Source organism: Bufo bufo, chromosome 6 (genome assembly GCF_905171765.1).
Source record: "Bufo bufo chromosome 6, aBufBuf1.1, whole genome shotgun sequence".
Lineage (NCBI taxonomy): Eukaryota > Metazoa > Chordata > Amphibia > Anura > Bufonidae > Bufo > Bufo bufo.
In genome coordinates this window covers 213,249,572-213,272,946 of record NC_053394.1, presented here as the reverse complement: position 1 = coordinate 213,272,946, position 23,375 = coordinate 213,249,572, and the positions used below count along the sequence as shown (strand labels likewise).

General features: G+C 44.9%; 1 protein-coding gene across 1 annotated transcript in view; it reads left to right on the top strand.

Moving 5' to 3' along the window:
- Positions 1-23,375, top strand: part of POLR3A (RNA polymerase III subunit A) — a 213,282-nt gene that overhangs the window by 35,112 nt on the left and 154,795 nt on the right. The window contains exons 8-10 of the mRNA XM_040435415.1: positions 4,857-4,993; positions 19,978-20,081; positions 20,284-20,425. Of these exons, the coding sequence (XP_040291349.1) occupies positions 4,857-4,993; positions 19,978-20,081; positions 20,284-20,425 (383 nt within the window). The remainder of the gene's footprint in view (positions 1-4,856; positions 4,994-19,977; positions 20,082-20,283; positions 20,426-23,375) is intronic.

Genomic DNA, 23,375 nt, shown 5'->3' with positions numbered 1-23,375 from the left:
CCGGTGGAGAGACTTCTGGGAGTTTCTGTTCCACCCTCGGGTGGTTTGGTTGATAAGTCCCTGCCTGCGCAGTCCACAACTGCCAGGGGCGAGATTCTGAAGGGTAGCTCTACGTGCAAGCGAACCGCAGCAGGACAATTTTCTCCTCGAATATTTCCGCTCCCCTACTCTTCCTCCCTAAATCATGCTCAGACACACCCTCCCTCACTGGGGCGGATCCGTCCAGAAAGAGGGGAGAATCTCTGATTCGGATCCTGATATGAGTCCGAAGCAATCTTCCAGAGATTGCGTCTAGGTGGCCAGCAGTACTGTCGTATGCATTACCCACTTCCTTTGGTGGGGTAACTGCACTACTTCAGGATACAGTGCCTGCCTTATACATTGTCCCCTGCCATAGGTGGATGAAGTACAATGACTTGGGGTTCGGGACCTGCCATATGCAGATCCATCGGTGGCGCGATGACATGTCACTGGTTACATTATGTGCTGTATGCATTACCCCCTTAGGTGCACTATTGCACTCCACGGGGTACAGGACTCGCTATATGCGCTAGTTCTCGCTGTGGGCATTCGCCCCCTTTCTTAGGTGGGGTATTCTTCCTACCACTGACCAGTACTTGCCGTATGTCCTTCCTTAGGTAGCTAATTACTCTACCATTGAATACGGTTCAGACTGTCCGCTCTCCTTCCATAGGCTGAGTGTTGCACATCACCGTGCTTCTGTCGCATTTTCCCCTTCCGCTAGTGATCTACTAGCGGGGAGTAACATCTTCTGCGGCAATACGGCTCTAGGTGCCTTCGCTTATTTCCAAGAGGGCATGGCTACAGTTGGTTCTCGCAGGCGCCCGACCCTCTTACCCTAGTGTTATGAGGGCCACCAGTGGATACGGTGGCTATTCATCGTTGCATCCTTCTTTTGGTGCTGATTTTGCGCCTGATTATGACATCCTCTGTCTTCCAGGGGGTTCCTAGCATCACCCATCTCCATGGGCCTCTGTTGCTCCGGTCGGTCCTGATATTGTCCGCATCAATGTGTAATACATACCCCGTTGCACTTACCTAGTGAGTACGTTCCAGCGGGTCGACTCTTTTCGCTGACTCCGTATTATCTATCCACCACTCCCCATTCTCTGGGGAAGTGGTTATGCTGGCGACTCTGATTTAGCTCCTACAGCTTGTTTTCCTCCACAGGTGCGGCTTGTCGCTAATGTTCGAGTTCATGGTCGCTGCAGTGGGACATCCCCCTCTGGTAGGGGTCCTACCCTGGAGCTAGCTTGGCAGTTGTGCGTGTTCAGCGCCCTTCCAGCTAGAATTTTTAGGGTTACCTCCACGTAACTGGGGCAGTGTGGCACGTGGTTTCTACGGATAGTTATGGGCCTCTCCCTCATTTTTTTTGGGTTGCCGGTGCAATCGCTGGCTACTACTGTGGTAGCGGTATTTTCTCTTTTTGCTTGGGTTCTTACTGCACAGCCCCTCGCTAGGCTTTGGACTCTTTTTTTAGCACCGGATAGGTGGCTTCTACGGGTGTTCCCTCCTCTGCTGGGATATGGGGCTGGCATTGCAGTGTGACTTCCCTTGCCTGGCTTCCTTCTCGGGCGAAGTTCGTTTGGCACGGCCGCTTTATCTTTTGGCTACTTCTGTATAGCGTCGGTCTCTTACAGGGTTCATTGTCACCCCGTATGCCTTGGTAGTTCCTACGTTGCTACCTTCCCTCACCTGCGTTGCATGGGGTATTAGTTTGGTGCCTTTCCATTCCAGACACGATCTGGTCCCAACTGGTGGGCTGTGACGCCCTCCACATTCTTCCTCCTACAGGGACTGTTCCATTGGTCCGGGTGTGCTAACGGTATCTGCACAAGGGCTTCTGCCTTCTCTCCAGAGCCAGTGTTCCGGAAGCATCTGCCATGGAGGTCCTGATTCTCCTTGGTGGGAGTTTCTTCCCCTCCTTCTCAGGGTTCTACGGAAGGTCCAGATGAAGGACATTCAGACATATCCTAGTCGCTCCAGAAACTGACTCGTCGTGCGTGATTCGCCAACCTCGTTCTCCTGGAGACGTCCCTTGGTCACTGCCACTCAGAGACGTCCTTCTTTCAAGGGGTTCAGTCTTAAATGACCTTTTCAATGACGGCGTGGCTATTGAGACCGCCGTTCTAACGTGGAGGGGGTTTTTCGGCGGATATCTTTCGCACTATGATTCAGGACAGGAAGTCTGCATCGCCAGTATCTATTCTGGGACCTGGAGGTCCTTCTGAGGCTTCTGTGAAGCCAAGACGTCCCCCTCACTTTGGGGTTTTTCTCTCTCCTTTCTACTTTAAGGGTTGGACCTTTTGTTTAGCCGTTGTTTCCTTGATGGGTCAGGTGTTGATGCTTCCGTCTTGGGCAGCCTTCCAGGTTCCCTGGGAATCCTCTTTCAAGGAGCGGCACATATGGTCCCTCTGTGTCGTCCTTACAGCCTTGGGATCTGAATATGGTTTTCTCAGCATTCCTTCTTCTCCCGAAGGTGGTCTCTGACTTCCATAGCACGTTCCTTTCCTTCGCGCCCTACAGAAGGGAGTTACATTATGGACGTTGTCAGTGCTCTACTCATTATTAGCAGCCTCCAGTCCCTCTCGGCGTACGGATCCCCCTTTTTCTCTCAGGAGGGTCCTCGCTGGGGATTGGCGGCCCCCAAAGGGCGATTGCATGTTGGATTCAGTATGGCAGTGCTGCAGCTTACCGCGATTGGAGTGGGGTTCCACCCTTAGGTGTCTCGGCTCACTCCCCCAAAGCGGTGGGTGCTTCTTGGGCTAGGAGGAATCGTGCTTTGGCTGCACAATAATGTAAGGTGGCTCCGGTCCTCCTTGCACATGTTCGCATGAAGTTGCAGGGTCTGTGGTTTTTCCCTCCCTGTGGACTGCTCTCGGACGTCCCATGGTCTCTGTTTCCCCCAATGAATATGGGCGAGAAAATGAGATTTTGTAAAATCTTTCTCGCTCTTCATTGGGGGACACAGCACCCACCCAGTATTTGTTGTTCGGCCACAGTTGTGGCTGTTGCTGGTTAGAACCTGGTTCGGTTCTTGGCATTGTTGCTGTTCCACATTGTTTCGTTGGTTTACTTGCTTCTCCTACTGCTTCTCACAAACTGAAGCTCTCTCTCTCCAGGCAGGAGGGGGTATAGCTGCCAGGGGAGGAGCTAACAGCTTTATCTAGTGTCAACGCCTCCTAGAGGACATAGCTATACCCACGGTCTCTGTGTCCCCCAATGAAGAGCGAGAAAGAGATTTTACTGGTAAGTTTTACAAAATCTCGTTTTTTCGCCCAGCATTCAGGCCAGGATCATCAGTGGGGAGACAATAAAAAGAGGAATCAATTACCTGAATGTAAAGGTGCCACCATGCCACAGTGGCCATGATTTGTATATGGTGAATTGAAGGCAGAGCCCTCTGGGATTTTCTGCTAGGTAATAAGGTTTGGGGGGTTCAGCTATGTTTTAAAGGGTGGGTGTCCTATGAGTGGCAGAGTAGGACACTCTAGGAACAGACTTGAATATATTCTTGTTTACTTGCAGTAAGAATTCACCTCCAAGATTGGTAAATGGTACATGTCCTTGTCACTTCTGTGAACTGGTACAGGTCCTTTCTGCTGCTGGCTATCTATTACTATTAATAGATTAGTTTTATTCTTTTTTAATTGTTCTGATTTTGATTAAAAGTTTTAAGTATTAGTGGTCTGATTGTAGTGATATCTGGTTTTGTGGATTCCTTACACCTAGGTGTGTGATCCGTTATATTTTCTTTTTTGGTCATTGCTGTCAGTTATAGGTATTCATGTTCTTTATTTATTAAAGCTAGTCATGGACTTGAGCCAGTAGACATGTTGGGGTACATTCAGACGACCATATTTCTGGGTCCAAATTGTGGAATGGGTGCAGACCCATTAATTTCAATGGGGCTGCAAAAGATGAGGACAGCACACCATGTGCTGTACACATCCGTAGTTCCATTCCGCAGCCCCACAAGAAAGATAGAATGTCCTATTCTTGTCTGCAATCAATACAAACAAGAATAAGCATTTCTATCATAGGGCTGGCCGCAAAATGCGGAACACACACGGCTGGTATCAGTGTTTTGCAGATCCTCAATTTGAGGACTGCAAAACAGTTATGGTCGTGTGAATGGACTGTTAACCAGATTTGATAATTGAGGCCTTATTTCTGTGAGAATGGAAAACATTTAACCTTGTTATGGCAGGATATGTGAAAGCCTCTGGTTAAGCTGAAAATGTCAAAGGGATTGTCTCACGTCAGCAAATTGCATTTATCATGTAGAGAAAGTTCATCCAAGCAACTTACTAATGTATTGTCATTGTCCATATTGCCTCCTTTGCTGGCTTGATTATTTTTTCCATCACATATACATTGCTCGTTTCCATGGTTATCACCATGCTGTAATCCAGCATTGGTGGCTGCGCTTGTACAATATAGGAAAACGCGCAGCCTTCTCTGGTGGCTGGGATGGCGGGAGTGCTCATAGTCCAGCACTTTTTTTCCAATAGTGTGCAAACACGGCCACTGCTGCTGGATTTCACAATGGTTGTAACCATGAAGCAGTGTATAATATGATGGAAAAATGAATCCAGCCAGCAAAGGAAGCAATATGGACAATCACAATACATTAGTTAGTGCTTTGTAACGTTCTCTGCATGATAAATGCCATTTGCTGAAGAGAGACAACCCTTTTGTGTTGTAAAGATTAATTAAGAAGACACTTCATAAAAATACTCTTATTGAACTTAATGGGGAGCTTACCTACCTTTTTTTTTTTTTTTTTTTTTTTTTTTATATTAATAATCTGCTTTTTTTAAAATATTTTACAGGTCGGTTCAGAGGGAATCTCTCTGGTAAAAGAGTAGATTTCTCTGGCCGCACAGTTATCTCTCCTGATCCAAATCTCCGTATTGATGAAGTTGCTGTTCCTGTGCATGTGGCCAAAATACTTACTTTTCCTGAAAAGGTAAACTTCCAATTGATATTTAACTTATTAAAGCATTCATTGTCCACTCTTCTAGTAATGTTTTCCTCTAGACTGTTGCCACAGTTTGCATACACTAGTGGTGTTGTGCACTATTAGAAGGCCACATGGCATTGTTCATTATTCTACTTTATTCCAAATGTGTTCTTGCAGTCAGGGCTCTGTGCAGGTAAGTCAAGAAGCCCCCACTTTCTGTTCAGGCTGCAGGATTTCCTGCACAACCCAGATATTGAACTCATTTAAGTCATTTTTAATTTATTTTGTCTGGCATATGGATGTGGTCAGCGAGCTTAGAAAGTTTGGTCTCCTGGTTTTCCAGTTGACCACTAAGCTCTCCCAATGATCGAGCACTTCCTGTTTTGTGAGGACCAGATTTCTGCTAGAGCTGTGTACACTTGGGGAAGTTCAGCAGTCAGCTAATTGTATAGCCGGGGACAGATGACTCAGGATCATAGAGTAAAATATATTTTAAGACTTGATTATGATCAAACCAAAAGATTGGTCACCAAAACGTAGTGTTTTTGTTGTCTTCAGCCAAACCATGAAACTCATCTAAAATTATCAAACGGCCACTGACCATTACTCCCTCATCAAATTTTAAATAGGTTTTAAAGGGGTTTAGCCCATCTGGCATATTAATAGCATATTGCTAGGGTATGCCATCAGTGTCAGATGGGTGCAAGTCCTGTCTTCAGAGTAGGGCCCCTGAAGTGAAGGGAGAATATCCACACATGTGCGGATATTTCACTGCTATGAGGGTTCCGAAAACAGCCTAGCAACGCCTTTGCTATTTCCCGTCTTCCCATAGCAGTGAATGGAGAGGTGTCGTGTACGTGCAGCTGGCTTTCCATTCACCTCTATGGGGTTGAAAGAAGTGGCAGAGACCGTGCTAGGCTATTTTCTGAATTTCCATAACCATGAATGAAGGGTGCTGTTCTGGCGATGAAAGCGCGTCCAAGAGGTGGGACTTGCACCTATATGACATTAATGGCATATTCAAGAGATGTGCCATTAACCCTTAGGATACCGGAGGGGTTTTCGTTTTTGCATTTTCATTTTTCTTCCCCATCTTCCTTGAGCCATAACTTTTTTATATTTCCATTCACATAGCTGTTTGGAGAGCTTATTTTTTGCGGGACAAGTTGTACTTTCTAATGCCACCATTAATTATGGCATATAATGTAGTGGGAAGCAGTAAATAAATTCCAAATAGAGTGGAATTGAAAAAACAAAATTCCTCCACGGGTTTTGTTCCCACAGCGTTCCAATTGCAGCAAAACTGACCCACGCTCTTAAGTATAGGTTTTTGATGTCTAAATAGTGTAAAAATAAATTTAAGCTTTGAAAAAAATAAATACCATATTCTGAACCCAATAACTTTCTTATACTTATATCTACTGAGCTGTGTGGGGGCTCATTTTTTGCTGGACAATCTGTAGTTTTTATTGATACCTTTTTGGAGTGTGTGACTTTTTGATCACATTTTATTACACAAAAAAATGTAATGAGAGGCAATGAAAAAATTGCAAATTGGCTTTTTAAAAAATATTTTAATAGTACGGGTGTTTTCGGTCACGGTGTTATTTTTTATTATACAGAAAGGAGGTGATTTTAAATTTTTAATATTTTTTAAAAATTTTATAAATTTTTTTTAAACTTTTATGTAATGACTTTGAAGCTCATATATCAGCGTAAAAAATGCATTTTTTATTTTGAATAATCATGGATTTTTAAAATGCATTTATTACTGACTATTGCTCATTTCTTATGTTGGCTTGCCTCAGCGAGGCTGATCGCATTTAAATCAATTACCGGCAACCTCATTGGCCACAGAGGATGCCGGTAACAAGCACTTAGACACTTTAGTTGCCATGATCTCACTTGATCATTATTGCTGATTGCGGTAATTAGCCGCGGGTCTCTGCTGTTTGACCTGCCGGCCATGACTCCCACTGCACGTGTGAGCAGGCGCCATGTTTGCCTATCGCTGCAGCGCAGTATTAACCACCTCCGGACCGCCTAACGCAGGATCGCGTTCCGGAGGTGGCAGCGCTGCGCACAGTCACGCATATACGCGTCATCTCGCGAGACGCGAGATTTCCTGTGAACGCGCGCACACAGGCGCGCGCGCTCACAGGAACGGAAGGTAAGAGAGTTGATCTCCAGCCTGCCAGCGGCGATCGTTCGCTGGCAGGCTGGAGATGTGTTTTTTTTAACCCCTAACAGGTATATTAGACGCTGTTTTGATAACAGCGTCTAATATACCTGCTACCTGGTCCTCTGGTGGTCCCCTTTGTTTGGATCGACCACCAGAGGACACAGGTAGCTCAGTAAAGTAGCACCAAGCACCACTACACTACACTACACCCCCCCCCATCACTTATTAACCCCTTATTAGCCCCTGATCACCCCTAATCACCCCTGATCACCCCATATAGACTCCCTGATCACCCCCCTGTCATTGATTACCCCCCTGTCATTGATCAACCCCCTGTAAAGCTCCATTCAGACGTCCGCATGATTTTTACGGATCCACTGATAGATGGATCGGATCCGCAAAACGCATCCGGACGTCTGAATGAAGCCTTACAGGGGCATGATCAATGACTGTGGTGATCACCCCATATAGACTCCCTGATCACCCCCCTGTCATTGATTACCCCCCTGTCATTGATTACCCCCCTGTAAAGCTCCATTCAGATGTCCGCATGATTTTTACGGATGCACTGATACATGGATCGGATCCGCAAAACGCATCCGGTCGTCTGAATGAAGCCTTACAGGGGCATGATCAATGACTGTGGTGATCACCCCCCTGTCATTGATTACCCCCCTGTAAAGCTCCATTCAGATGTCCGCATGATTTTTACGGATGCACTGATAGATGGATCGGATCCGCAAAACGCATCCGGACGTCTGAATGAAGCCTTACAGGGGCATGATCAATGACTGTGGTGATCACCCCATATAGACTCCCTGATCACCCCCCTGTCATTGATTACCCCCCTGTCATTGATTACCCCCCTGTAAAGCTCCATTCAGATGTCCGCATGATTTTTACGGATGCACTGATAGATGGATCGGATCCGCAAAACGCATCCGGACGTCTGAATGAAGCCTTACAGGGGCATGATCAATGACTGTGGTGATCACCCCATATAGACTCCCTGATCACCCCCCTGTAAAGCTCCATTCAGATGTCCGCATGATTTTTACGGATGCACTGATACATGGATCGGATCCGCAAAACGCATCCGGTCGTCTGAATGAAGCCTTACAGGGGCATGATCAATGACTGTGGTGATCACCCCCCTGTCATTGATTACCCCCCTGTAAAGCTCCATTCAGATGTCCGCATGATTTTTACGGATGCACTGATAGATGGATCCGATCCGCAAAACGCATCCGGACGTCTGAATGAAGCCTTACAGGGGCATGATCAATGACTGTGGTGATCACCCCATATAGACTCCCTGATCACCCCCCTGTCATTGATCACCCCCCTGTCATTGATTACCCCCCTGTAAAGCTCCATTCAGATGTCCGCATGATTTTTACGGATGCACTGATAGATGGATCGGATCCGCAAAACGCATCCGGACGTCTGAATGAAGCCTTACAGGGGCATGATCAATGACTGTGGTGATCACCCCATATAGACTCCCTGATCACCCCCCTGTCATTGATCACCCCCCTGTCATTGATTACCCCCCTGTAAAGCTCCATTCAGATGTCCGCATGATTTTTACGGATGCACTGATAGATGGATCGGATCCGCAAAACGCATCCGGACGTCTGAATGAAGCCTTACACGGGCGTGATCAATGACTGTGGTTATCACCCCATATAGACTCCCTGATCACCCCCCTGTCATTGATCACCCCCCTGTCATTGATCACCCCCCCTGTCATTGATCACCCCTCTGTAAGGCTCCATTCAGATATTTTTTTGGCCCAAGTTAGCAGAATTTTTTTTTTTTTTTTCTTACAAAGTCTCATATTCCACTAACTTGTGTCAAAAAATAAAATCTCACATGAACTCACCATACCCCTCACGGAATCCAAATGCGTAAAATTTTTTAGACATTTATATTCCAGACTTCTTCTCACGCTTTAGGGCCCCTAGAATGCCAGGGCAGTATAAATACCCCACATGTGACCCCATTTCGGAAAGAAGACACCCCCAGGTATTCCGTGAGGGGCATATTGAGTCCATGAAAGATTGAAATTTTTGTCCCAAGTTAGCGGAACGGGAGACTTTGTGAGAAAAAAATTAAAAATATCAATTTCCGCTAACTTGTGCCAAAAAAAAAAAATTTCTATGAACTCGCCATGCCCCTCATTGAATACCTTGGGGTGTCTTCTTTCCAAAATGGGGTCACATGTGGGGTATTTATACTGCCCTGGCATTCTAGGGGCCCCAAAGCGTGAGAAGAAGTCTGGTATCCAAATGTCTAAAAATGCCCTCCTAAAAGGAATTTGGGCACCTTTGCGCATCTAGGCTGCAAAAAAGTGTCACACATCTGGTATCGCCGTACTCAGGAGAAGTTGGGGAATGTGTTTTGGGGTGTCATTTTACATATACCCATGCTGGGTGAGAGAAATATCTTGGTCAAATGCCAACTTTGTATAAAAAAATGGGAAAAGTTGTCTTTTGCCAAGATATTTCTCTCACCCAGCATGGGTATATGTAAAATGACACCCCAAAACACATTCCCCAACTTCTCCTGAATACGGCGATACCACATGTGTGACACTTTTTTGCAGCCTAGGTGGGCAAAGGGGCCCATATTCCAAAGAGCACCTTTAGGATTTCACAGGTCATTTACCTACTTACCACACATTAGGGCCCCTGGAAAATGCCAGGGCAGTATAACTACCCCACAAGTGACCCCATTTTGGAAAGAAGACACCCCAAGGTATTCCGTGAGGGGCATGGCGAGTTCCTAGAATTTTTTATTTTTTGTCACAAGTTAGTGGAAAATGCTTATTTTTTATTTTTTTATTTTTTTCATACAAAGTCTCATATTCCACTAACTTGTGACAAAAAATAAAAACTTCCATGAACTCACTTTGCCCATCAGCGAATACCTTGGGGTCTCTTCTTTCCAAAATGGGGTCACTTGTGGGGTAGTTATACTGCCCTGGCATTCTAGGGGCCCAAATGTGTGGTAAGGAGTTTGAAATCAAATTCTGTAAAAAATGACCTGTGAAATCCGAAAGGTGCTCTTTTGAATATGGGCCCCTTTGCCCACCTCGGCTGCAAAAAAGTGTCACACATCTGGTATCTCCGTAATCGGGAGAAGTTGGGGAATGTGTTTTGGGGTGTCATTTTACATATACCCATGCTGGGTAAGAGAAATATCTTGGCAAAAGACAACTTTTCCCATTTTTTTATACAAAGTTGGCATTTGACCAAGATATTTATCTCACCCAGCATGGGTATATGTAAAAAGACACCCCAAAACACATTCCTCAACTTCTCCTGAATACAGAGATACCAGATGTGTGACACTTTTTTGCAGCCTAGGTGGGCAAAGGGGCCCACATTCCAAAGAGCACCTTTCGGATTTCACAGGTCATTTACCTACTTACCACACATTTGGGCCCCTAGAATGCCAGGGCAGTATAACTACCCCACAAGTGACCCCATTTTGGAAAGAAGAGACCCCAAGGTATTCGCTGATGGGCATAGTGAGTTCATGGAAGTTTTTATTTTTTGTCACAAGTTTGTGGAATATGAGACTTTGTATGAAAAAAAAAAAAAAAAAAAAAATCATCATTTTCCACTAACTTGTGACAAAAAATAAAAAATTCTAGGAACTCGCCATGCCCCTCACGGAATACCTTGGGGTGTCTTCTTTCCAAAATGGGGTCACTTGTGGGGTAGTTATACTGCCCTGGTATTCTAGGGGCCCAAATGTGTGGTAAGGAGTTTGAAATCAAATTCAGGAAAAAATGAGGAGTGAAATCCGAAAGGTGCTCTTTGGAATATGGGCCCCTTTGCCCACCTAGGCTGCAAAAAAGTGTCACACATCTGGTATCCCCGTACTCAGGAGAAGTTGAGGAATGTGTTTTGGGGTGTCTTTTTACATATACCCATGCTGGGTGAGATAAATATCTTGGTCAAATGACAACTTTGTATAAAAAAATGGGAAAAGTTGTCTTTTGCCAAGATATTTCTCTCACCCAGCATGGGTATATATAAAATGACACCCCAAAACACATTCCCCACCTTCTCCTGAGTACGGAGATACCAGATGTGTGACACTTTTTTGCAGCCTAGGTGGGCAAAGGGGCCCATATTCCAAAGAGCACCTTTCGGATTTCACAGGTCATTTTTTACAGAATTTGATTTCAAACTCCTTACCACACATTTGGGCCCCTAGAATGCCAGGGCAGTATAACTACCCCACAAGTGACCCCATTTTGGAAAGAAGAGACCCCAAGGTATTCGCTGATGGGCATAGTGAGTTCATAGAAGTTTTTATTTTTTGTCACAAGTTAGTGGAATATGAGACTTTGTAAGGAAAAAAAAAAAAAAAAAAAAAAATCATCATTTTCCGCTAACTTGTGACAAAAAATAAAAAGTTCTATGAACTCACTATGCCCATCAGCGAATACCTTAGGGTGTGTACTTTCAGAAATGGGGTCATTTGTGGGGTGTTTGTACTGTCTGGGCATTGTAGAACCTCAGGAAACATGACAGGTGCTCAGAAAGTCAGAGCTGCTTCAAAAAGCGGAAATTCACATTTTTGTACCATAGTTTGTAAACGCTATAACTTTTACCCAAACCATTTTTTTTTTACCCAAACATTTTTTTTTATCAAAGACATGTAGAACTATAAATTTAGAGCAAAATTTCTATATGGATGTCGTTTTTTTTGCAAAATTTTACAACTGAAAGTGAAAAATGTCATTTTTTTGCAAAAAAAACGTTAAATTTCGATTAATAACAAAAAAAGTAAAAATGTCAGCAGCAATGAAATACCACCAAATGAAAGCTCTATTAGTGAGAAGAAAAGGAGGTAAAATTCATTTGGGTGGTAAGTTGCATGACCGAGCAATAAACGGTGAAAGTAGTGTAGGTCAGAAGTGTAAAAAGTGGCCTGGTCTTTCAGGGTGTTTAAGCACTGGGGGCTGAGGTGGTTAAGGATACAAAATAGGTTAATAAAATATATTACAAAAAATTAGGGCATTAGTGACACGTTCACAAATAAATTATAAAAAGTTTAGTTACTCTTTAATGGTGTCTGGCATGTTTTTGCACTGTAGGCTGCCACATTAGCCCTATTCAGGGCGTTGTAACTGTGGAGCGCTATACCTGCAATTGCTCTGGTGTATTTACCTGCTATTGATGCACTCCATTTTTCTTTGATATATTGGTTATTTGCCTGATTTTGGATATTTGCTTGATTTTGCTCAGTTCTCTGAACTCTACTTAGGCCTCTGGCTGGGTGCCCTCATTTGGGTTCCCTATTCCAACGCATCTTGGACCATCTACTTGACTGTTCCCTCATGGGGGAAACATGGAGAAAACTGAATCTTTCCTCCATGTCACTCAGTCCCCATACCAGAACTATCTATTACAGTTAATAGCACAACGCTTTCTCCAGTTTCATAGGTCTGCTGCCTGGGGATAACATTTGATTCTGCCCTGTCCTTTAAGCCACACTTCCAAACCCTTAACTCTACCTACTGCTTTCAGCTCAAGGACCCCTCACGTATTCGCTCATTCCTGAGTCAACTAAAATGCTAGTGCATACCCTTGTAATCTCCCGTCTGGACTACAGCAACATCCTTCTCTGTGGCCTCACATCTAGCACTCGTACTCCTCCAATTTATCCTAATCTCTGCTGCCTGGTTAATCCACCTCTCCCCTCATTTCTCCTCTGCCTCCTCTTTGCCAATCCCTTGGCTCCCCATTGCCCAGCGAAACATAACTACAGACTGTCTCCTCCTTACATCTCTCACCTGTTTTCGTGATACATCCCGATGTGTAATCTCCGATCCTCACAGGACCACCTCCTTTGTTCTTCTCTCATCTGTTCTTCACACAATAGTCTACAAGGTTTCTCAAGTGCATCCCCCATACTTTGGAACTTGCTACCTCAGCACATTATATTCTCCCCCAACATCCAAACCATCAAAAGCAACCTGGGAACCCACTTCAGGAAAGCATACCACCTACAATGAGTATGCTGCCACCATACAACCAGATGAGCATCTTTTACCCTCACCTACTGTGTCCTTCCCCACTGCTTGTTTGCATGCCTCATTCTTGTTTTTAGGTTCCTTCCTCCTAGCCATAGCTATGGATCCCCTTGTCCCCCAGGGGCTGACTGTGTGCCCAAGCAGTATAAGGTACCCACCTTCTTCTGTTCCTAGGGTGCTTCATCTTTCTCCACCTGGCTCTCAGAGGAAGGAGTCTTTCTCCCTTCCTATGGTGAAAATTATTTATTCCTTATCTAATATATCCAGCCCTCTAGTGAGTCTTCAGTTTCGACTTTGCCCTGATGTCTGCTACTGGACCCTCACACAGGTGTCTGCCACAGTCATGGCAATTCTTTAGTCTGGGAAAGTTCGGGGTTTTCCTGGTATACTTCCTTTTCGTCTATGCTCCATGGAATAGTCTTTGCCTTACTCCCATGACAGCACCCTTGAGAGACCGCCTCCATCCAGGACAGGAAACAGGAACCTTCGTGAAGAGCACTTAAGGAGAGATTCCTCCCCTATTCCACCAGTTTTCTGTTTCCTGTCCTATTGATGGGACGTTCTGTGTAGGCACTGTATTATGGAGGTTACCTGGTGCGGCATAAGTCTCCTCTAGGAGCCGCCTACTAAGATTGGGATTCATCCTTCTGGGTCCGGGATAGTTTATCGGGCCGGTGTTCCTGGGCAGTGCCTGCATAACCAAGAGGGGATGCTGACACGCCGGTTCCTCCTGGCGGTGTTCAGGAGGTCCGGAGCCTTTACTCTGCCTTCCTCCCTGTCTCAAAGCTTAGAGGCAGGGGGGACTGGGTTTGATTAATTCACGTGCCCTGTGCGCGAACCAGAAGTTGTAAGACGCAACTTCCGGTACTTGGAACGCACGTGGAGTGCGTTCCCGAAGTAGAAGGAAGCTCCTACTGAGGCCGCGTGGGTTCACCGGCAGGGACACGACCAAATTGGTATTTAAACCCTTAACGCGCGGTCAGAAGGAGACAAGCCAGCGTACAATCTAAGGCTACTTTCACACTAGCGTTCGGGTGTCCGCTTGTGAGCTCCGTTTGAAGGGGCTCACAAGCGGCCCCGAACGCATCCGTACTGCCCCAATGCATTCTGAGTGGATGCGGATCCGCTCAGAATGCATCAGTCTGGCAGCGTTCAGCCTCCGCTCAGCAAGCGGACCCCTGAACGCTGCTTGCAGCGTTCGGGTGTCCGCCTGGCCGTGCGGAGGCAAACGGATCCGTCCAGACTTACAATGTAAGTCAATGGGGACGGATCCGTTTGAATTTGACACTATATGGCTCAATTTTCAAACGGATCCGTCCCCCATTGACTTTCAATGTAAAGTCTGGACGGATCCGTCTGAAGCTACTTTCACACTTAGAATTTTTTCTACAATATAATGCAGACGGATCCGTTCTGAACGGATCCCAAGTCTGCATTATATGAGCGGATCCGTTTGTGCAGACATCAGACGGACCCGCTCTGAACGGTAGTGTGAAAGTAGCCTTAAAAAGGATCTTTAATGGAAAACTCTCGATCCTTGCCCACGATCATGGATGATGAGTACCCAGTGAGCTGATATCCTGGAGACTCATGATGCTAGACTGGTATTTCTGGTGGGCTAATGGGGTCAATCCCCAACCTTTTATTTTTCCTCTATCAGATCTAATGAGGATTATTCTCTTATTTTAATTGTAGAATATCAAAGAGGGCCCCAGGAAATCTACCACTAAATCTGAAGTGAGGGAATGTGCTGTGTGCAAGAAAATGCTCGCCCCTTCTTGGTCTAAGTTACTGTGTCAGCATTGTGCGAACAAAGTGGTAGAAAAGTAATCCCCATCTTTACTTCAAAGTATCAAAGATATTGTTAAATCTGAAGTTTCAGCTTCAATGAAAATGTTTCCCTGCCTCGGGCAAACAGTCACGCTACTATAATATCCGATTCAGACTCTTCAGATGAGAATGAGCAGGGAGAAATCCTGGAAAATTCAAGCTAGTCTTCAGATAAAGCCATGAGCAGACTTATTTTTATTTTTTTTCCCCAGAGGATACGGGATCCCTACTGAAAGCTATTAGAGCTACTATGAAAGTGGATGTTCCTAGGGAACCAGAGTCTGTCCAGGACATAATGTTTGGTGACCTGTGGCACAAAAGGTCAAGAGTTTTTCCTTTAAATGAAAACATTAAATGTTTCATTCAAAGAGAATGGAATAAGCCTAATAGGAAATTCTTTATTCCCAAGAATGTAAAAAGAAAATACCCTTTTGATGAGGGAGAGTCCTCCTGTTGGGATAAGCCTCCTAAACTTGACGCCCCCATCGCCAAAATGTCAAAAAAGGAGGCCTTACCTCTTGAGGATCTTGGTAGTTTAAAGGATCCTATGGACAGACGTGCAGAGGTATACCTTAAAAAAGCATGGGAAGCATCCACCCAAGCATTTAAGCCAAATATTGCTACTACCTCTACTGCCAGGTCATTAAAATTATGACTACAAGAGCTGGAGTCCCAAATTCAAGATAAAACCCCTAGGGACCAATTACTAGAAGTATTTCCTAAAATCCTTAAAGCAGTGGACTTTATTTACGATGCTTCTGCAGATGCCTTAAAGTTAAGTGCCAAGTTAACTGCTCTATCCAATTCTGCGAGAAGAGCGATTTGGTTTAAAGGATGGTCAGGTGACACAGGTTTGAAGAATAAACTTTGCTCTATCCCATGCCAGGGAGATTATCTCTTTGGGCCTGTTTTGGATGACCTTTTAGAAAAGGCTTCTGATAAAGAGTGTTGCTGTTTCTAGAACTAACAAAAACAGTTTTTTCGCAGGAACAAAAAAAACTTACAACACAGACAGAAGGCAGAATTTTCGACAATAAAACAAAAATAGAAAAAATAAGGGATTCTTCTTTAAAACAGTCTGCTTCAAGATCCAAGGACAGTCGGCAATGACTGTTTCTGTCCAGTGGGGGGAAGACTCTCGTTAAGCCCGTGGATATTAGGCATCATAAAAGAAATGTTCTGTCTACAGTTTGCTTCCCCCCCCCCCCCCCCCCCCCACCGGAAAGATTAAAAATTAGAAATATAGTTCAACATTCCGCAAGAAACCTGTCTCTAAGACAAGAAATATTTTTTATAATAGAAAAAAGGGTCATGGTTCCTGTTCCAGACTATAAAAAGGGCAGGGGTTTTTATTTATCCCTTTTTCTGGTACCCAAACCGGACAGGTCATTCAGGATGATCATAAATCTGAGGGACTTAAATAATTTTCAGAAATATAAAAAATGGAATCTGTACAGTCCACAATAAAGCATCTCTACAAAGACTGCGTCATGGCCACCATAGACATAAGACGCTTACTATCACATTCCAATTCGTACCGATTTCCAGAAAAATCTCAGTGGCAGTATCCATGGGAGGGTCAAATTCATCACTTCCAATACAAAGCACTTCCGTTTGGAATATCCCAGGCCCCCAGACTCTTTACAAAAGTAATGGCAGAGGTTATGGCCCACATAAGAGAGAGAGACGTTCTGGTCATCCCTTATTTGGACGACCTCCTGGTGGTGGCGGAATCCAGAGATCTGCTAACCTCTCATCTTTTGGAAGTCATAGAAATCCTGACAAAACTAGGATGGCAAATAAACTGGGGGAAGTCAAATCTGATACCGCCCCAAAGATGTGTGTTTCTGGGTCTAATACTGGGTTCAGTGAAGCAGTGTTGTTTTCTTCCTCAACGCAAAGTATCCCAAATAAGAGAAGACGTTTGGTCCCTTCTAACCTCAAAGAATCGAACCATCAGACACGGGATGACATTATTGGGCAGAATGACCTCCACAATACCTGCAGTCACCTGGGCCCTTTTTCACTCCAGGTCTCTTCAGTGGCAGATTCTAAAAGAGTGGCAGGGATCTCTATCCCCATTAGATGCCCAATTTTCCCTGACCCCTCTAACCTGGTGACTAGAACCTGCAAATCTGTCTCAGGGTCTACATTGGGATCCCCAGGAGCAGATGTCCATCACTACGGATGCCAGTCCGTCTAGGTGGGGCGCTTATTGTCAGGGGGTATGGAGCTCGATAGTCAGGACTCCCAGAATATGAGGGAACTCAGAGCATTCCTATTAGAATTCCTACCCAAAATACAAGGAAAAGGAATAAAAATCTTTTCAGACAACACCACGGTCATTTTTTATTTAAACAGGCAAGGAGGAACCAAATCAAAAAACCTTGTGTCCTTAACCGCAGACATTTTCTTACGTTCCCTTTGTCAAAGCTGTACATTTAAAGGGAGTAGAGAACAAAGTGGCAGACTTTCTATGCAGAAACCAGTTAGATCAAGGAGAATGGTGCTTAAACCAATAAGTCTTCAGTGAGAGAATTCAACTTTGTGGTCCTCCTCAAATAGACCTCTTTGCGACCAGACAGAACAAAGAATTCCACCTATTCTTTTTCCTAAATCCGGAAGTTTCCCCGACAGGGATAGATGCATTCTCCCTTCCGTGGCCGAATCAGCTTCTGTTCGCCTTTCCTCCTCTAAGACTACTTCCGAGAGCATTACAGAAATCTAGGAAGGAACGGACAAGGCTTATTCTAATCACCCCCTTTTGGCCAAGGAGAACTTGGTTCACTTGGTTGAGGAAACTTTCCCTGACGGATCCCTAGATTCTTCCGGACAGGCAGGATCTGTTTCAAGGTCCTGTCTTCCATCCAGAAGTGAGAAGTCTTCATCTAACAGCACGGTATTTGAGGGGAAAATCTTAGAACGTAGGGGCTTGTCTAAGGAAATTATATATACTCTTTTATCATGCAGGAAAGAAGTAACCTCTACCATTATCTCAGAATATGGAAGGCTTTCCTTTCTCCTCCCATGCCAAAAGTGTCTGGATAAAAACCTAAGACCGGGTACTCTTAAGGTATAGGTCTCTGCCCTTAGTTCCTTCTTTGATTCTCCTATTGCCAATTATCATGGATAAGGAGATTCTTTGAAGCAATTAATAGGATTAAGCTTGTGATCAGATCCTCAGTCCTCCCCCCCCCCCCCCCCCCCCCCCCCCCCCCCCCCCCCCCCGGGACCTTAATCTAGTTTCGTCTAGATTGATGGAGCCTCCTTTCGAGCCTTTGCAGGATCTACCTAGTCAAATTTTGACTTTCAAAACTGCTTTTTTGGTGGCGATTACCTCGGCCGCGCATGTTTGGCGAAATTTAGGCCTTCTCAGCCGCTCATCCCTATACTAACATCCTGGAAGACAGGGCTCATTAAGCCAGATTCCTCCTTTTTATCTAAAGTGGTCTCCATGTTTCAAAGGACCCAAGATATTATTCTTCCATCCTTGTGTCAGGACCCAAAGAATGAGAGAGAGATGAGGCTCCACTGTCTAGATGTCAAAAGATGCCTATCAGAATATTTGAGTCACTAATCAATGGAGAAAATCCTCTAGGCTTTTTATACAGTTTGGTGGTAAAAATAGCGGTAATAGTTTCTTCCAAAACACTATCTAGATGGATAGTAGGGCCATCAACTTAGCCTATTCTTCAGCGGAGGAATTGCCCCATTTTGGATTTGGTGCTCACTCTACCAGATCCATTTCTACTACTTGGGCAGAAAGGGCTGAAGCATCTCTAGAGCAAATTTGTAGGGCCGCTACCTGGAAATCTCCATGTACGGTACTTTCTTTTGCCACTACAGATTAGACTTAGACTCTAAGGAGCGGCTAGCTTTTGGCACGAAAGTTCTGCAGGCAGTTGTCCCACCCTGAGCTAGGTACTATTCAAATCGTCTCTCAAGGGTGCTGTCATGGGCGTAAGGGAAATTTAAGATTACTTACCGGTAATCACTTCTCCATGAGCCCATGACCGCACTTGTGACATGTTTTAGGACAAGTTCTTGCAATTAACTGGTGGTATAGGGGAGGTATCCCTCTTTAAGCGCTCTCCACGAAGGTTCCTTTTTCCTGTCCTGGATGGAGGCGGTCTCTAGGGGGCTGTCATGGGCTCATGGAAAAGTGATTACCGGTAAGTAATCTTACATTTCTTGTCCTGGTGGGCATTCCTAAAGGTCTTACTGTACCCATTTTTCCACTGTGGTTATTCATTTGGTACAGAACCCCTCTTGTCAATTTCTCAGGTCTCCCTAATTTATATGCCTCCAAGACCTGAATTCTTTCTTTAAAGTCGGAGTTGGAAGTTTTCTTGGAAATTTGAAAAATTGTTTATTCAGGTATTAAGTCCTCTAATGTCCTAAACATTATTTTAATTTATTAAATGATACCAATATATAGTAGACATATGGTGACTGTTAATTCAGTACCTATTTTGTGAACTATAATTATCTGTCTTAAAAGCAGAAAGATTCAAATTTACTAAATTGCTAATGTTCCCAGTAAAGCTTTCCGGTTATCGCATAGTCATAAAGTGACACATGTAAATTTTGCTAAATTAGGCTGTCAGGAAGGGGAAAACTGGTTGTGTCTTGAAGGGGTATATGTCCCCGATGGTAATACCCCTAAGGCCTAGTCCACACTTCAATGATTTTCATCAGTGATTTTTAAACCAAAACCAGGAATGGAGCCTCCATTGATAAGTTAAAAGGGAAGAATCTGCACCTGTCCTGTGTTTTGGACCCGCACCTTGTTTTCGCTGGAAATCACTGACCAAACACTGAAGCGTGAACTAGGCCTAAATTATGTTTGTTTTTGATTTTCTTTCTCCTTTACTTAAGTATCTCTTGAGCCCTGAGTTTTAAATTAGTGTTTTTTTCTTACAGGTCAACAAAGCAAATATCCATTTTATGAGAAAGCTAGTGCAGAATGGGCCAGATGCACATCCAGGGGCAAACTTCATCCAGCAGAGACATACCCAAATGAAAAGGTTTGCCTTTCCTATGTTAAAGCCTTTGTAGAAGTATTAGGTGCCTTTAATGTATGTAGCGTCTACAACTCAGTGTGGTGTTTATCGTTTTTTTTGGCTGCATAAATGAAAGACTGGTTTATTTTTATTTTTTTATAGAACTCAGCAAAGTAACTGTATATTTGCATTCAGTATGTCAACAGTGTAAAATTCACTTTTTCAGATTTCTTAAGTATGGTAACCGTGAAAAGATAGCTCAAGAACTCCGATATGGAGACACGGTGGAGCGGCACCTCATAGATGGAGACATTGTTCTTTTCAACAGACAGCCGTCCCTGCACAAACTCAGCATCATGGCTCACATAGTGAGTAATGTGGTATAGGAATGATTATTGTATGGAAAATAATCATACAGTGTACAATTTGATATTCACTATTATCTGCTATTAACTTTATAGCGATATGCAAAGTTTATGGTTTTGCAAGCATTTTTCTTTACAGTAAGTTTTGATATGAGGAGAACTTCTGTCTAACCTATTATATTTTTAACACTATGAAACCTACTCAATATAAGTTAATTTTCAGGCCATGTATGTACTGTACACTCACTGAAAAAAAAGCGCACCCAGATAGAAATGTTGGATTTCTGCCAGACTTTGCATGTATTAAAGTCTCAGGCCAATATTGAAATGATTACAGATGTGGTCTGATTAGATACTGGGTTTTGCCACAAGAGGGCATAAAAGTGCTTTGTAAGGCTCTCAGAGGCTACTTTTGGGTAGTGTACTCTAGGGTTGCATCGTTGCGTAGCCGAGTATCTTTTAGAGAACATGGCACGAGAGTTCTTCCCCACTGTGACTCTGCCACCACTACCACCAATGGTAGAAAAGAGGCAAGAGGGGTGTTAAGCTGCCACTGCCACCAATGAAAATAGCACGGAGTAGGAGGGGAGGGCCTGTTGGCCACTGCACCACCAATGAATATAATTAACCCTGTAATACAAATGTACACGGCGGGTGTCGGCTGCAGGCTGCACCACATAGCCGGCACTTGCCCTCAATGAGAGGGCGCATTGATCCCGCAAACCCCATCAATTAACCCCTCAGGTGCAGCACCTGAGGGGTTAATTGACGCGGTTCGGTGGGATCCCGGTCACTGAGGCTGGGTACCGGCTGTGTGATGAGGCCAGCACACCCGCGTATATTTGTATTAAGGGGTTAATTATATTCATTGGTGGTGGAGTGACCAACAGGTTCCCCCCACCCTCCTAAGTGCTATTTTCATTAGTGGCAGCTTCTGATCAGAGCCCCAGCAGTGAAATTGCCTGACTTTGGTTACCATGGCAGCCAGGTCACTACTAAAGCCTTTCATCCCTACCATGGTAAGCTCCCTGCTGCTGTGTGCAATGCACAGGGCGGCAGGGACAGTGTAAAATCCAATTCACGCTAATAGATCTCTATTAAGGTGAATTCGACAAGGGTTCTAGCCCACAAAGGTGGTTAATAGTTAAAAAGTTCAAACTATTAAAATATAAAAAAATAGCTCGTGGGTGGCTGCTGTTTCATACAACAGACACCTGCGGCTAAAGCTATTATACAGCCAGCAACTGCCACGTATGGAGCGGGTTCAGCGCAGCAGTGACTGTCAGAAGGCAGCCCGATGCCGTGCAGAGGCTGCCCAATGCCTTGCATGGCATCAGGACCTGCCTTCTACAGGCGCCGAGGAGATCCAGAGAGTCATACACTAACAGGCAATGCATTACAATACCGATGTATTGTAATGCATTGCAGAGGGGATCAGACCCCCAAAAGTTGAAGTCCCAGAGTGGGACAGAAATAAAGTTTAAAAAAAAAATAAGTTTCAAGTTAAAAAAAGAAAAAAAAAGCCTCTTTCCCCTGATTTAAAAAAAACCCGCACATATTAGCCCCTTAAGGACTCAGCCCTATTTCACCTTAACCACCTCCGGACCGCTGTACGCACAGACGCGTCCTGGAGGTGGTTGTTTCATTCCGAGTGGACGCGCCGGCGCGTCTTCTCGCGAGACGCGAGATTTCGGTCACAGCCGGCCCGCGCATGCGCATCGCGGGCCGGCAAAAGTTCGAGGAGAGTTGCATCAGCAACCTGCCAGCCAATGATCGTCGCTGGCAGGTTGCTGATTTTTAAAAAATCGAATCACAAACCAGATAACAGATCATATTAGTAAATATGATCTGTTATATGGCTTCTCTGCTCCTGTGCTGGTCCTTTTCGTCGGTTGGATCCAGCAGAGGAGCAGACTTCACAGTGAGTACACCAAACACTACACCTTAGCCCCAGATCACCCCCCTGCACCCCAATTTAACCCTTTGATCACCCCTTTGATCGCCCCTGTCAATCACTAGTGAAAGGAAAAAAAGTGATCAGTGTAAACTGTCACTTTTTTTTTTTCACTGGTATTGGCTGTTAGGTTTTAGGGATAGTTTAGGCCCCTTGGTTAGGTAGTTAGCGTCAGTTAGCGCCCACCCCACCGCACCGCAGTCACTTTTATTCGCTGAATAGCGTATCGCTAATCAGCATTTGTACTTTTATAGTATCTGTAAGTGATCAAAACTGATCACGGTCAGATCTATAATAGTATTAGTGTCACTTTAGTTTGCCCTCCACCCAAAACGCAGTGTTTGCCCGATCAGGCCTGATCGGTCGCCCACACGTGCGTTCACCCACGCCCGCCCCACCGCAGTGACAAAAAATTATTATTTTTTGATCACTGCACATTCACTTTACACGCACTGCGGCGATAAAAAAATCTGTTTTGATATTTTTTATCAACCGCAGCGGCCTCCGGTACTTCGCTAGCCTCCCCTTTGTAAGACAGGTTTGCTTTTTTTCTTGGGTAGTCTCAGGGAATACTCCTAAATTTAGTAGTCCAAAATGTCAAACAGGGGGTATTCTTCTGAAGAGGCCTACAGGATTCTGACCCAGTCGGATGAGGAGTGGGAACCCTCATCTGACGAATCTAGCGGGTCAGAATATGAACCTGTAGAAAGCAGTGGCTCTCTGACCCAAAGTTCGGACGAGGAGGTTGAGGTCCCTGGCAGCACCAGGCGTACCCGGCCCCGTGTCGCTAGACCACAGGTTACGCAGGATCCGCTTCAAGAGCAGCAGAGTGGGGCTGTCGCTGCCGGATCACGTGGTGAGGCATACACCAGCAGCGCAGCCCTTCCTGGACCTAGTACCAGCACTGCCGTACAACCTGGTGAAGTAGCGAGCACCAGAAGGGCAGTTGAAGCTGGTACGGTGGCACGTGCAGTAGTTACCCCGTCGCAGCCACCGCGC